Here is a 14,591-nt window from a genome sequence, read left to right as displayed (position 1 = left end):
AGCAGATTTTGTATGAATCTTTTTTTTTAGAAACTTTACGGACGCTAGCTGAATGAACGGTTAAATGACAGATTCAAAATGATGTCAATAGCTCACATTGCTGTTCACAATCCAGTTGCAATCCGAAATCTGATGTGCACATCATATGTGTATTCGCTAATTCATAAAAACTGATATATACGTAAGTAAGTATTGAATTATCTTGCTGGTTGAATCTTTCATATACAAAAGAAGATGTGGTATGATTGCCAATGAGACAACTCTCCACAAGAGACCAAATTGTCACAGAAATTAAAAAAAATATAGGTCACCGTACGGCCTACAAAATTGAGCAAAGCCCATACCGCATAGTCAGCTATATAAGGAGCCAAAATGACAATATAAAACAATTCAAACGAGAAAACTAACTTCCTAATTTATGTACAAAAAGTACAAAAAATGAACGAAAAACAAATATGCAAAACAAAAACAAACGACAACCACTGAACTACAGGCTTCTGACTTCGGGCAGGCACATACATAGAGAATGTGGCGCATACCTTTTTAAAGCTCTACAACTTTGTATTTCAATTGGCCTTCCACTTGTCTTACGGAAAACACCACTTACGAGTCTTATGTAGACAAAATGCGCAACTGGCGTACAAAGTTATAAGCCTGGTATCAAAATATAAATGCTGTAAATTCAGAAATTATTGCGTGCATTTATTATTACGATTTTGTCATTTTAGACTAAAATGCTATTTGAATTTTTGCTTTATTGAGAAAAATCCTGTTTAATCCATATAAAACATTTCAAAATGCTAGTTAAAATTATTGCGATTATAATCCTGTCAAATTTTTCGCAATAATAAAAACATCGCAATAATTTCTGAATTTAAAGTATCACGGCCCATGTGTAAATTTCCAATAATCTATGGCTTCCATGACTTATTTCGATTCTAATAGGACAAATACGGTAATTAAAATACAGAAGCTAGGGTTGGTTTGGTTTGTGTTTGGCTGATCTTTTTAACTCCCTGTTAGATAAAGCTCAAATATCTTAAAAAAAATCGTAGCTTGGATGGGTTATTTCGTGAATAACCGCTACAAAAAAACTGTTTAATTCTTCTTATTCTCAAACCTAACATTTGCCATTTTTAATTTACATCATTTTCTCGCAAGCTTCCGTCAAATCCAAGGTTGACATTTCGTAACTAAGGAGCACCCAGGTTGACTTGCTGGAATTAGTAAATATGCAAATACTGCAATAGAATAGAAAATAAAACAAAACCTACATCAAAAATCAGTTTTTAATACAATATCATACGAATTTCGATGGTTCATGTAACAGAAAACTTTCAACTTTTGCGGTTTCATTTGTATGACGTCCTGTTTTGAAATGACTTAAATGCGCCAAAAAATCAATAGACTTTCGCGGAATTTTATTTCATTTTTATTTTGTTGATTTTTCCGAGCTCTTGTGCATTACTGCTTTATTATTATGCATCTGAATGAGAATAACAGTTATTTTGTCATTTTTTAATTGCAAAGGGTCTGCAATAGATTCCAATACATGTAGATTTACGTGGGAAGTACATGTATATTGTAACAGCCATTATTATGTATATCTCTGAGTCTGCGCTAAGTATAGATATCGAGGATCTTATCAGTGTTGTTTACAAAGCGAAAGAAGCACGTCATATTAGAATATATTATTCAGACTAGTCCCAACTGTACACACATATATACAAGAACACATTATGAACATGCACATGCATTATGTATTCATGTAACACACAAACACTTACAAATGTATAGGTGAAAAGTTTAAATCTATATAACATTTTCCTCAAATGCAATACTTGAAACATGATTTTAAAATATTGTTATGTTCTATTCTCTGATTTACTCAGTAATAAAACTGGGTTTTTTTTTGTCGTGACAGGCATGGTTACATCATCATTTGGAAAAGAGACAGATATGTTAAATCTCTTCTCAGAAATTAGTATGTCTTCATATTATAGTTGCACTCGTTTTGTTCTTAAAATGAATGATGATAGTTAGTTGCTTAACGTCCAGTGGCAAATATTTCGTGTATGTTCAAGACGATTGTTTCTATTTGTTACAAACTATTACGTGACATGTAACGTTTTGAGTATCAACTCACTTACACATTACTAGAACAGACAAAGTTGATCTTCGAAGGATTTGGCTTTGTATGCCTGTGTAATTTTTGGTTGTATATGGCTCTTCTTTACACCCCGGGCTTTCACATATTCGGCGTTCCTAATGAAGGTAAATCCAGAAAAGCGCCTCGAAAGCATTTAATTTTAGAAAGTGGTTTTCTGAATAAAAAAAATTCACATTATAATATTGTGACATCCCATTAGTCCGACAACCGTTATTCCGACAGCCCATTATTCCGACAACCCATTACTCCGACAGCCTATTATTCCGACAATGCATTTTTCTTATGTGAATGGGTAGATTTTCTCTAAAAAGACCAACTCTGTTCTCTATGATATTTGTGTTTGTCCGTTATGATTCCATTATTCTTCCAATGCGGGATATTTGTCTCAGTATACTGGAGTTGAAACACATGCTAATAGCAACTTCTCAGTCCTTACCCTCGTCCCTCTCACGTTTTACGTGTCTAGGAACTTTATTTATCTTTATAGATCGTTGTTTGTGTGACCACTATCAGTCTGTGCTGTTCTAGTTCGCTATTATTTTTTTTTGCATGTGTGTCTTGATCTACCTTCTTTCACTAGATCTTCGGTTCCCCCTTTTCGCGTATCAGGGGAGTGAGATTTGCCAACTATTAACTACTTAAATAAATATATCGGAGTTGACTAACACTACCATTTCAGACCAATGGACTATCGGACTAATGGGCTGTCGGAATAATGGCGTGTAACCTATAATATATAAATAAGACTCATTTGAAGATATTCCAATACTGATACAAAACAGTACAGAATATGTTTTTATTGAATAAATTTGCAAATTTACATTAGATTATATATAATTAAGAGTTTAAGTTCAAAGGGAAGTAATCCATTTCAAATAGAAACTTCTTACATGCTACTTTAAGTGTTCACAAATTAATATAAGTATCTTAGGGATATCAAAAGTTCAATTTAGGATAACAAAACTTAATTCATATAGTTTTTTTACTGACCCCCCTACCCTCCCCCCTCCCCCCCCGCCCTCCCCCTCTTAACTTAATTTGGGAAATGAAAAATCAGAAAATATGTCAGCTACTTTAATTAATTTTTTTCTCCACATATTAGTTTGTTTCGAACAGATCTAGAGTATATTATTTTTTTGGTGAAAATTTTTGCAAACACCATAAGATCGTGAAGTAGTGTTTTAAGAAGGATCATTCTTAATATTGGTTTCATTTAATTCTAGCCTTTGATTTGAACTTTAGAGACTCTAAACCTAGGATCATAATAGAAATAGATTTCATAAATTGTGATTTTGATATAGAGTTTAAAAATAGTTATCATATATGATACCTTTTTAAATGTTATTGATTCTGAAAAAAATACTTAAAATACTTTGTACATGTTGTATGGATTAATGCAAATTTTCATTGTTATTTATTGGAATCAAATAGCTGAAACGTGATATCAACTATCATATACTGTACATACCATTGTGGAATAATAATTATGATTCATATATAGGAAGTGAATATATGACAGCCGATAGATCACTCGTTGGCCCTTCATTGGGCATTGGTATCAATTTTTATAGGTTTAAATTTGGTAAAAATCATTAATATGATTTTTAATTTATTTACTTTCAAAAAAGTTTTAATTTCAGTTTGGTATGTAATATCAGATTTGGAATAACTCAACATTATAAAAAAAATTGTCTTTAAATGATTATCATTCTAAGTATTTTAAAACACCTGTCATGAACAGATCGGAGAACTCTACTAGAACAGTCTGTCTGTCTCAGGACGCCCGTAGACATGGAAGAACTGTTCTAACGGAAGCAGTGCTACCCGCGAGTAGTTTGTGAAATATTTACAAGACAGGAGATACGGTATCATTACAATGGGGAACTATTGATTAGATAAAAGGGTGTGAATGCAAGCTATTGTGGATCACAGTACGGCATTCAGCCATCAGCAAAACCCATACCGCAAAGTAAGCTTTAACGACCATGACAGGAAAAAACTAATGGTTTTATTAGATAATATACGACATAAAAAATATGACAAACAACAACCAACGACAACCACTGTAGCATAAGCTCCTGACGTGGACAAGGCACACATATAATGTGACAGGGTAAAGCATGTGTCCGTTTGCTAATCCTACTTTAACCTTAGACATTAGTGATACAACAAATCATAAGAACCAACAGTAAACATATTTAAAATAAGTTCAAATAAGCTTGTGGAACCTATATGTATAATTAATGTTTTTCTTTTAATGTAATCTCATTCTGAATATGCATGAGATATTTTCCACTGGACGTCGATATGCAAACCAAACAATAAGTAATAATTGTTGTATCTTTTAATTTTATGTAAATAATATATTACATGTTGTTCAGTGGTTGTCGTGTTTATGTGGTTCATAAGTGTTTCTCGCTCCTCGTTTTTATATAGATTCGACCGTTGGTTTTCCCTTTTGAATGGTTTTACACTAGTATTTTTATGGCCTTTTATAGCATGCTGTTAGGTGTGAGCCAAGGCTCCGTTTTGAAGGCCGTACCTTGACCTATAATGGTTTACTTTTATGAATTGTTGCTTGGATGGAGAGTTGTCTCATTGGCACTTATATCTATTTACAATTGAAAATGATAAGGAAAAAAACGATATTCGATCATTAAACATATTAAAATTGCTCATACAGACGTGTAAACTGTGTTATTTAACACACTCGGGAACCAGAAAAATATGTCGGATTAAGTAGGGTGTCATATACATCAGGTTTTTTTTGCAATGATAGGCATATTTTGGAACCATGAAAAATTGTCGGTTAAAAAGGGAATTGGAATACTCAGGTGTCTGATCAGTTTATTTAATCCATTAAAAAAATGAATGTACAATTACAGACGCATCCGGCGACAAATATTACTCTTAATCCAATAAAGGGACATATGCTGCCCTTGACAATATTAAACATTACACATTACTTAATCAAATCTCAATGCATCAATAAATGTACAGTTTGTAGTCCATGTGATATACAGCCAAAAATCTCTCCAGTAAACATCAAATAATATTCATCTATTTTTTGTCATTCTCACTTTTGAGGCGACCCCTTTGAAAAAGTAAAGATTAAGGTGTTTTTTTTTAAATATCACTAAAGTTACATTTACACTTAAGTAAAACGGACCAAGGTTAGATTTTCTACCTCAAGGCATAGTTTGTCCAGTCATATAATGCTTGCACAACCTTTTGGATTTTTCTATTTTTAATACTCTCTTACATTGTATTTGATTGAATCCCCCTGTATAGGTTGCACTTTGTAAATACAGCTGTTTCTCAAAACACGCCTCTTTTGGGGAGATCTTGAATATTCATAGAAAATTAATTTTGTGTACATACTGGTTCCCAGGTATGCTCTCTGTGTTCCATCTCACAGAGACATAACTTGGGAATGTTACCAGTAAATAAACATGTGCATATTGTTTACATTGAAATCTGTGGTAACCTTTCATTCGAAGTAGGGGTAGTTAACAAAATTAGTGTTAGTTTAAACTTTGAGAAGTTCAGGGCATATAAACGTTGAAAATATGCCGCACAGCCCTATATTTTGGCCTTTGAAAAAAAATTGTGGTGCATATGAACTTTCAATATGAACTTTCAATTCTACCTTTGAAATGCAACCTTTAGATTCGAGCGCTAGTTATGAGGATATACATGTATAAACGAAACTCCATTGATTGATTGCTTGCTTGTTACTTAACGTCCAGTGGCCAATATATCATGCATGTTTAGGACTATCAACGAAACTCGAGTCTGTCATACTAAATCATAAGCCTGATGTATTTGGTGATTTTACTGTTCTCGTTTGGTGAATATATTTTTTTAACAAAGTATAATTTAGAAAAAAAAATGAAATATAACATTATTCAAATGATTAATTATGTATGATGGCGTTACATGAGCTGATTCAAATTGAATATTCTTTTGGGTTTAAAAGGTGTTAAATAAATGCAATTATTGTACGTATTACTAACTGTTTGGTACTACCCAAAGGAATGTTACGGTAGACCTCTGAGTCAGTAAATCAACAACAAACAAAATATTGTATTTATGCAAGCCTATACTATCAGTTTGATAACAATAGACACAAATGGTTATTTATATTGATATATTATAGCCAGTTATAGAATAAAATAGAAATAATTCGTGTCAATTTTTCAATTCTTTAAGCAAATAATGCTCATCAGCACATTGACATCTAAAATAATAGTGTCATTTATTAATTGAATTTATAGGTTAGAAAGTCATTTGATTAACTAGTATCATATTAATATGACAGTATGATAAACGTTTTTCAACTATCTTTAAAATGACTTTTAATCTAAAAAGCAACAAGTCGGATCATGTTTAATTTTTTCAATTAAATCTTTTGAATAAAATTGACAAAGTGTCAATATATTCAATTCGATTCAACGTTTTATCAAAAATAATTTAATTTTTTGTTATAAATTGTTCGGCTAATTACCCCTGCATTTAAACATGACATTCTAAATATAGCTAGCGGAACGATCCAATATATTATTCTTTAAAAGATATATGAAGTTTAAGTGTTGATCCTTTATTTGAGTAGATATTGAAAGGTGATTTAATATACTACAATACACAAAGAATTTAAATCAGTTTTTGTTTGGACAGGATTAAAGTTCCGTGATATAGGTAAAATTGTATACGTATAGAAGGAGGTTGTTTGTCAGTTAAAGGAATTTGTGTTATTAAGTTTTAGCAACATAAGACGTAAACAAGGAATTTGAATCAGGTAAGTTTTATTTTTATTTCATGAACGTTTTATGTGATATAGTATATTTACAAAATACTTATTTACCAATTGATGTACATTGATAATGTTAGGCTACATGTATATACTTTTAAAATTATGTTATGTCTTCAAATAACTTTAATCGTTTAAATGCTACATAATACTCCATATCTAATTGTGTTTGAAGTAGAAAATGACTTAATAATTGAATAATACTTTAATTATAAAACAAATGAATATTACCATGAACAGTGTGAAGGGTACATGTAGGATAGGACAATAAAGCATCAATGGGTTTAATAGTATAAGTCAATATAAAGGAAAATATTCAAAGTAAGCGTCAACGAGACAGCAACAAAACAACCTAAAAAAAAAGCATTCTCGAGATCGAGATAATATCTCCACAAACGACAACTTCACATTGTTTTGTCGATATTAAATAGGTAAAATTATAAATAAACTGAAGTCTAGACGATTGTTAATGACTTAAATTAAAGTTCCTACTGCTTTTCTGAAGATGGAGGTGGTAGGACTACATAATTATTGACATGATATTCACCTGTCCCCCCCTCCTCCGCTCAATGGGATGGTTGGGCGACGCATACTTGTTTAACTCCGACACATCCTGTTTTTGCCCGTCCAAACGGTCAATGTCGTGTAATTTAGTGGCTGTCGTTTGACAATGATGTGTTACTGTTCACCGTTTTTTGTTTTTGTGTATTGTTTTGTACAAAATCAGACCCCATGCATTCATGCATTTTGCGCCTGGCCCAAGTCAGGAGCCTCTTGCCTTTGTTAGTCTTGAATTATTTTAACTTTTAGTTTCTTGTGTATAATTTGGAGTTTAGTATGGCGTTCATTATCTCTGAACTAGTATATATATTTGTTTAGGGGCCAGCTGAAGGACGCCTCCGGGTGCGGGGATTTCTCGCTGCATTGAAGACCTGTTGGTGACCTTCTGCTGTTGTCTGCTTCATGGTCGGGTTGTTGTCTCTTTGGCACATTCCCCATTTCCATTCTAAATTTTTATGTAAGGACTTTTTATAGCTAGCTTTGTGTTATGGTATTTGCTCATTGTCAAAGGCTGTACATACTGTCACTTATAGTTGACAACTTCCTACGTCATATTTTGAATGCTATCCCGTTGGTCAATATATCACATTATATTTTCTTCATTTTGAGGGAAAGAATATTTATTTTCATCCTTATTTATCATTATAACTTGATTTTGATTTTTCTTAAAATGCCAGTATAATCAATTTCAAAATCTGCCGGACGTTGTTTTCTTACATTTATGTTTGATGTACTGCAACTGATATACGAATGAAGTTTCTTAACATATTATAGAATTACGTCGATCTTCTTTTCCGAATTCTTCTTTTCTCTTTCTCTATTACATTATACAAACCATGATGCATCCATCCATCTATTTTCAATATCCAATTATACATATTCTAAGTTTCGCCTTTTAATCATTTCAGCATAATATTGTAGGCATCGTGTGCAATTGCAGATCTAACCAATATTGACACAACAAAAAATGAACAAAAATCTAAATTTGAATTTTGATACCACAAGTTCGATTTGTTCAATTAGATTTGTTTTCAACAATGACTGTGGTATAATTTATTGATTAGAAAAAGAACCAAACATGATATTTGGGTTACTTCTAGGTATAATTTTATTTCATAAAATATCTAGTCCTTGAATTCCAATAAAATAAAATTAATAAATTATGTTTTAGTGAATAGGTAGTTCTTGGAACACAATTTAGTTAACACAAGAAAATATGTCAGATTGTTATATAAACATGTTTTTTTTTAAATACAAACTACAGAAAAATCCAGTCTATGGGGATGATGTAGATGATTAAGCTATAAATATTCATTCGGGAAAATATTCTAGTTTAAAAACAACTTATGATGTACATTATATCACACAAGATTAAATGTTCCAAAGGTTACAATGTAGATTTAGATTTATGAGTAGAACCAATCTTTGAGAAATATGTAAGAAATACTTTATATATTTTAATATATAAATCACTGACAACTGCTCGTTATATGTAATTATAAACAGTAAAAGCAGTGTATTGTTTTTTTATATATATATATTAATACATAATTTACACGTGCATTGGAGGGATAGCCAAAATGTCGACTTTTCATTTGCCTAAATGTAACATATTTTAAGCCCAAATAACACATCAAGAAGCCCAAACATACATCTTCCTTTGTAAAAAAAAACCCAATAAATATATAAAAATCTAAACCGTTTTTTATTAACAAATATTAAAAGTACAGATACCACATAGCCCACGTCCATATTTCTCACTTGGAGCAGGCCTAAAAAATGAAATATTCTGTTTCTACGTACTAATATACTAGCATAAATTGTTCCGTATCCTCAAATTATACATATTTAAAAGTAGATACTGTAAATTCATGGCTTAAATAAATTGAACTGATATCTCAAATCCACAAAACGTCATAATAGAGCTAATGTGTAAAATGAAAATAAAAAATTCACAAGAGAAAAATCAGTTTTTGAAGTTAATAACTTTAACCGATCCATGGTCTACTTGCACACAGAGACCAAATTTTTTTTTAAATCATAATAATGATATACAATTTGTGTGTTCAATCCGCTAGAAAACAGCTATAATTTATCTTGTAAAATCTAAGCAAGGCGTTCCTTTTCCTCTTTATTAGTTTTCTCATGTGTATTACATAATATAAAATCCGACTTGCATAGTAAGGGTTGTTTTGGGTATAGTAAGACATTGTATCTACTCATCATACTGTGGTTTTATCTATTATTAAATGGCTACATATTGAACTTTTCAAATATAATTAAATATAAATTTATTTTATATTTTATGATCATAGGGTTTTTTGCAATGAAACTGACTGAAAGAATGGCGACTTTTCTAGATGAAAAAGACGAATTACTAAGTCCTCAGGAAATTGAAGAAGAAAAGAAATGGGAAACAGAATTTCAAAAACGTAGAAAAGAACTAGAAAGAGAAAAACTTAAACTAGAAGAGAGAAAGTAAGTAGGTTTTTATAAGTGAATTTGATATACAATAAATACAATGAAATAATAAAAATATTATTGCATATAAATGTACACACACTACACTTCTTCTTATGCCTATTACAGAGTGTTTTAAAAAAAAATAGTTATTATATACTGCAATGAAACAGAAACCCACCAATACACAATATATCAAACCTGGAATTCTGCGGGTCAGCATAGTAAATGTGGTCTTCAGTCTATAGTTTAAAAAAGTACATAACTTCACAATCTGATACCAACAACTCTGTCTAGTGAATCATTTCGTTTCTAATAACTAGGACTCTTTGAATTGTGGTTTTACAAATAGTATAATATGCAATTACAAGTGATTTATCACTCTCTATACAAATTTGTGTTGTTACTTTTATTTCATTAATTTTCAGACGACAATCTTGTTCCCGCCTTGAGGAATTGAATAATAGATGGCGAAATATAGAACAAAGAAGAACCTCGCGGAGTAATATGCGACGAACAGCGACAACTCTATCATCTGATGAAACCACAGCTCCTGTACTTCCGGAAAGGGGTAGTACCGTTCTTTAAGACCATTAGTATTACTATTTTTCGAAGCCACACATATGTGTTCAATTTGTTATTCGATATGATGATTGTGTTAAAATCCTTAAAAGCTATCTGTGATCAACCATGTGTTTATTAAATAAAAGATATACTATGTTGATATATTTTCTTATTCACCTGAAACTTCTACATAAGATTGAACCCTAGACGACACAATTGACGTATAGACCGGCTTGCACCAAATGTATAGAGAAAATTGACAAAGTGGGTATACGTTACAATGTAGTTGCACGTCAGAGGAACTTAAGCAACCGTTAAACGCGCGCTGCATAAGCTTTGAGTACGTCGAAATACAAAGGTATACGTTTGGTGAACGCTACAACTCGTGGAATTTGTCATGCAGCATAAAAGTTTTCATCCAGCTTAAGCATGTGTCAAGCCTATACATGTACTCTACACGCACGTTATACATACGCTACAAGCGCCTTTAACGAGCTACAGATAAGTTTGAGACACGTTTAAGGCACGTTGTATACGTTTCAAGATAATAGAACGTCCAAAACACGACCGGGACGCGTTTCAAATACGTTCATGCAACTTTTTTTCCTTTGTAGCGTGCATTCCATCTACTTGAACCCCCGATAAACGCTAATATAAACGATATTATTGACAGGTTGAATGCATCCAAAATTACTAGCGTATTGGCAGCGTACATGATTTTTTAACGCGATTGGCGTACGTCGGAGCTATACGCTGATGTGTGACGCCGGTATGACGCTGGTATTACGTCGACTTTATATGCTTAAGGGTTTGTGTTTGCCGTATGTTTTTTTGTTGTACGCTGACAGTATCCTCTATTTTGTGTATTCATTTTGATGATCTTATCATGCTAATTGTGTAATTGGTTTATATAGGCTTGTTCCTTTCCTATAAACAGTATGAAGTATATATGTCACGTTTAATATCAGGAAGAGTTGTCTCGCTTTGAAGCACAAGATGCTTTTAGTTTTATCTTTATTTAATTTACTACAAGTATTATCGTTTATATTAATATACAAAGTTGATTTCCGTAGCTTTATGGACCTTATATCTTTGATTGCATTTTTGTCAGATAATTTCCTCAAATAACCAGGTCTAATACAGTGGCGTAGCTGGGTCATTTTTACGTGTACGCCCGAACCTTGGCGAGGGATATGAGGGGTGCCAACCGCTCAATGTCAAAGCACCTGTTGGGAGTGTGTTCAAACGGGACGAAGCACCCGAAAGCTATCGAGAATGAGATACCATAATGATTCCTGTCAGTAAAAAATCATTGATAACAACATATTTTTGAATCTAAATGTTTTTTTTTTTGTTTTTTTTTGGGTTAAATTTTGTAATATGTTAACTTATTCATCGTGTTAAACTGGAAGCTAGCCTAATGTTCATTGGTTTTAGAGAAAACGTCCAAACCAATATTACTTTTAAATAAGTTTAAAGAGTGCCGTGAGTCAGCATACAATCGACAAAAGCACCTTTTAATGAACACGAAAAAAAATATTTCTAAAAGGTGCAATATAAAAAATTCTGGAACACCTAGGATTTCTTCCACAAAAAGTGAATCAATGTATCATTCCTTTAAAGGGATTTAAAAACAAATTTTAAATTTTCTTTTGATATTTTTTTCTTGATCTGGAATATTTCACGACAATCTATGAAGGTTTATAAATTGCTTTAATTAAAATATAAGAAAAGAAGGTAGAATTCATAGTGGATTCAGACTTTTACAAAAGATTCGAACAAATATATTAAATGATCTATTTGAGTAAATTTAGTCCCTTTTTATTCAAAATTACAATCCATTAAAAAAAGCACAAGGCTGATGTTCTTTTGATCAGATTTTCTTATTCTATGTCGATTATTTGTTTTATTTTCAAAATTCAAGTGTACGCCCGGGCGTTTTGACGTAAAGTTAAACGTAGCTACACGCATGTAATATAAAAAGTAAATTAAATTCAAATAAACCAGAAATAGATTTTTACTCTAAGGGCCATCATTTCACTATGTTCATATTTAGAAAGGAATATACTCAAAAAACATATGCAAGTTTGCCCATATTGTCTGGGATTATTATTTAAATGATTTTTTTTAAAGTTAATGGAGAGGAGATTCTAAAATTGAGAATAGAAATTGAGAATGTGTCAAGGAGATAATAACCAGACCATAAAACAGACAACAGCCGAAGGCCACCTGACCTTTTCTACTTTAAATTTTTACTAGAACACACCCGCGAAATCGCGGGCATATACAGCTTGTGAACTGTTGTAGGATGATTTTTTGTAAAAGATATTATGTATGGAGAATTTCATAAAAGGTATCAAAAGCCCTCCCCCTTTTTCCAAAGTCAGATAATTGATTCCTTTCTGTTCAATTCAATTATTTTCGTATTTCTGGCCTCAGACAACAGTTATTCTTCTCCTTTGCTACAATGCTTCTTTTGGTAAATAAACTCATCATAGATGCCAGGAATAAAATTTTACACTTACACCAGAAGCGCGTTTCGTCTACAAAAGACTCATCAGTGACTCTCGAATCAAAAAAGTCAAATCAAATTAAAAATTTGCTCCGTTTCAAACATCAAATAAATGTAACTGCTTATATTTATAGACCATTATAAGTCTAATAAGGTATGCTTCAAGGACAATCCATCAGTGCTTTTTCTTTTGAGAGCATTAACATGCCAATGGTAGGATATGAATCTTGTATAAGTGACTAAGACTGACTAAGGGTAATTTGAGGGGTGGTCGGAAGGGTCCTGATCCAGAAATCCCGAGATGCAGAATTTAAAAAATTAATATACTGAAATCCCGAAATCGAAAAATATATTCCCGGATCCCGTAAGGACCAATCCCGAAATCTCGAGCTTAAAAACACCCGATCCCGATGCCCCGAAAAAGGTCCTGTCTCCCTCTAATCTCTACCTTACTTTCATTTTTGCCAAATCACTATTTTCCCTTTCAACAATAAATTTGTATGTCCCGGCCATTTATGGGCAATATGTTTTCTATCTAGTCTGTGCATCCGTGCGTTCGTTCGTTCGGTCGTCCGTCCGTTCGTCCGTTTGTCCCGTTTCAGGTTAAAGATTTTGTCGAGGTAGTTTTAGATGAAGTTGAGCATGTTTTACTTATCTTAATATATAGCAAGTGGTATGATCCCTTACAGCTAATTTCCTAATGCATGTAGAACAAAACTTTGGTTAGCTTGCTTGCTTGGTTTTTATATTGTACAATCATTAGGATATCACCAAATTAAATTCAAATACAATATATACAGGTTAAACTATGCCTATATATATTGTTTAAAGATGTATATCTTATTTACAAAGCTTGTATTAACAATTATACAAACAAAGAAAGCAAACCAAACAAAGTTTTACTTTGCAAGCATTATGAAATCAGCTGTAAATAGTAAGCATTTCAAAGAAAACAGTAGACAGAATCAGGGACTTTCTATACTGACATAGAAAGTCCCTGACAAAATACAGAGAATCTCTATATATTAATGTAGTATAATCGTAGTTTACATGTAGATAATTGTCCTCTATAAGCAGGAGGTATAATAGTTGTTGTTCTTGCGATATAAACACCATGATATGGAGAGCGCTCTGATTGGCCTATTTATTTTTCATTTTTTGTTATCTTTCATACGATTGGTTGTATGTGTGCATGTTTCAAACCAGAAGTCTTATCTATGACTAAAAGTCAGTCTGATGAAGGAATAATATCCGGACTCCTTTTTTGTCGTTTTTCTCCCAAAATAACTCAATCTGAATAATCATAAGAATGGATGACAAATGCGACTATGCATGTTACCTATAGGACACAGAGGCATGATGATTAATTTATTGTGGAAGGAAGAGAAACGACACACAAAATGAGATCTTTTCGTTTAATAGAATTAGATTTGTCAAGGGACATTTGAGCACCTGTTAAACGTAATGTTAACTATCCGAAAAGCTACATTTGTTTTTGTATTTGTATGGATTTA

General features: G+C 32.1%; 1 protein-coding gene across 1 annotated transcript; it reads left to right on the top strand.

The window, feature by feature from the left end:
• Nucleotides 1–6,819: 6,819 nt before the first annotated feature.
• LOC143083267 (uncharacterized) lies at nucleotides 6,820–10,725 on the top strand. Its single transcript, XM_076259535.1, has 3 exons — nucleotides 6,820–6,968; nucleotides 9,857–10,019; nucleotides 10,430–10,725. The coding sequence occupies exons 2-3, from the start codon at nucleotides 9,868–9,870 to the stop codon at nucleotides 10,587–10,589; spliced, it is 312 nt and encodes a 103-aa protein (XP_076115650.1). The 5' UTR covers nucleotides 6,820–6,968; nucleotides 9,857–9,867; the 3' UTR covers nucleotides 10,590–10,725.
• Nucleotides 10,726–14,591: the final 3,866 nt, after the last annotated feature.

The sequence above is a fragment of the Mytilus galloprovincialis genome, chromosome 7 (genome assembly GCF_965363235.1).
Source record: "Mytilus galloprovincialis chromosome 7, xbMytGall1.hap1.1, whole genome shotgun sequence".
NCBI classification, from domain to species: Eukaryota; Metazoa; Mollusca; class Bivalvia; order Mytilida; family Mytilidae; genus Mytilus; species Mytilus galloprovincialis.
The sequence above is the reverse complement of the archived record's forward strand: the minus strand, read 5'-3'. Positions and strand labels throughout refer to the sequence as shown.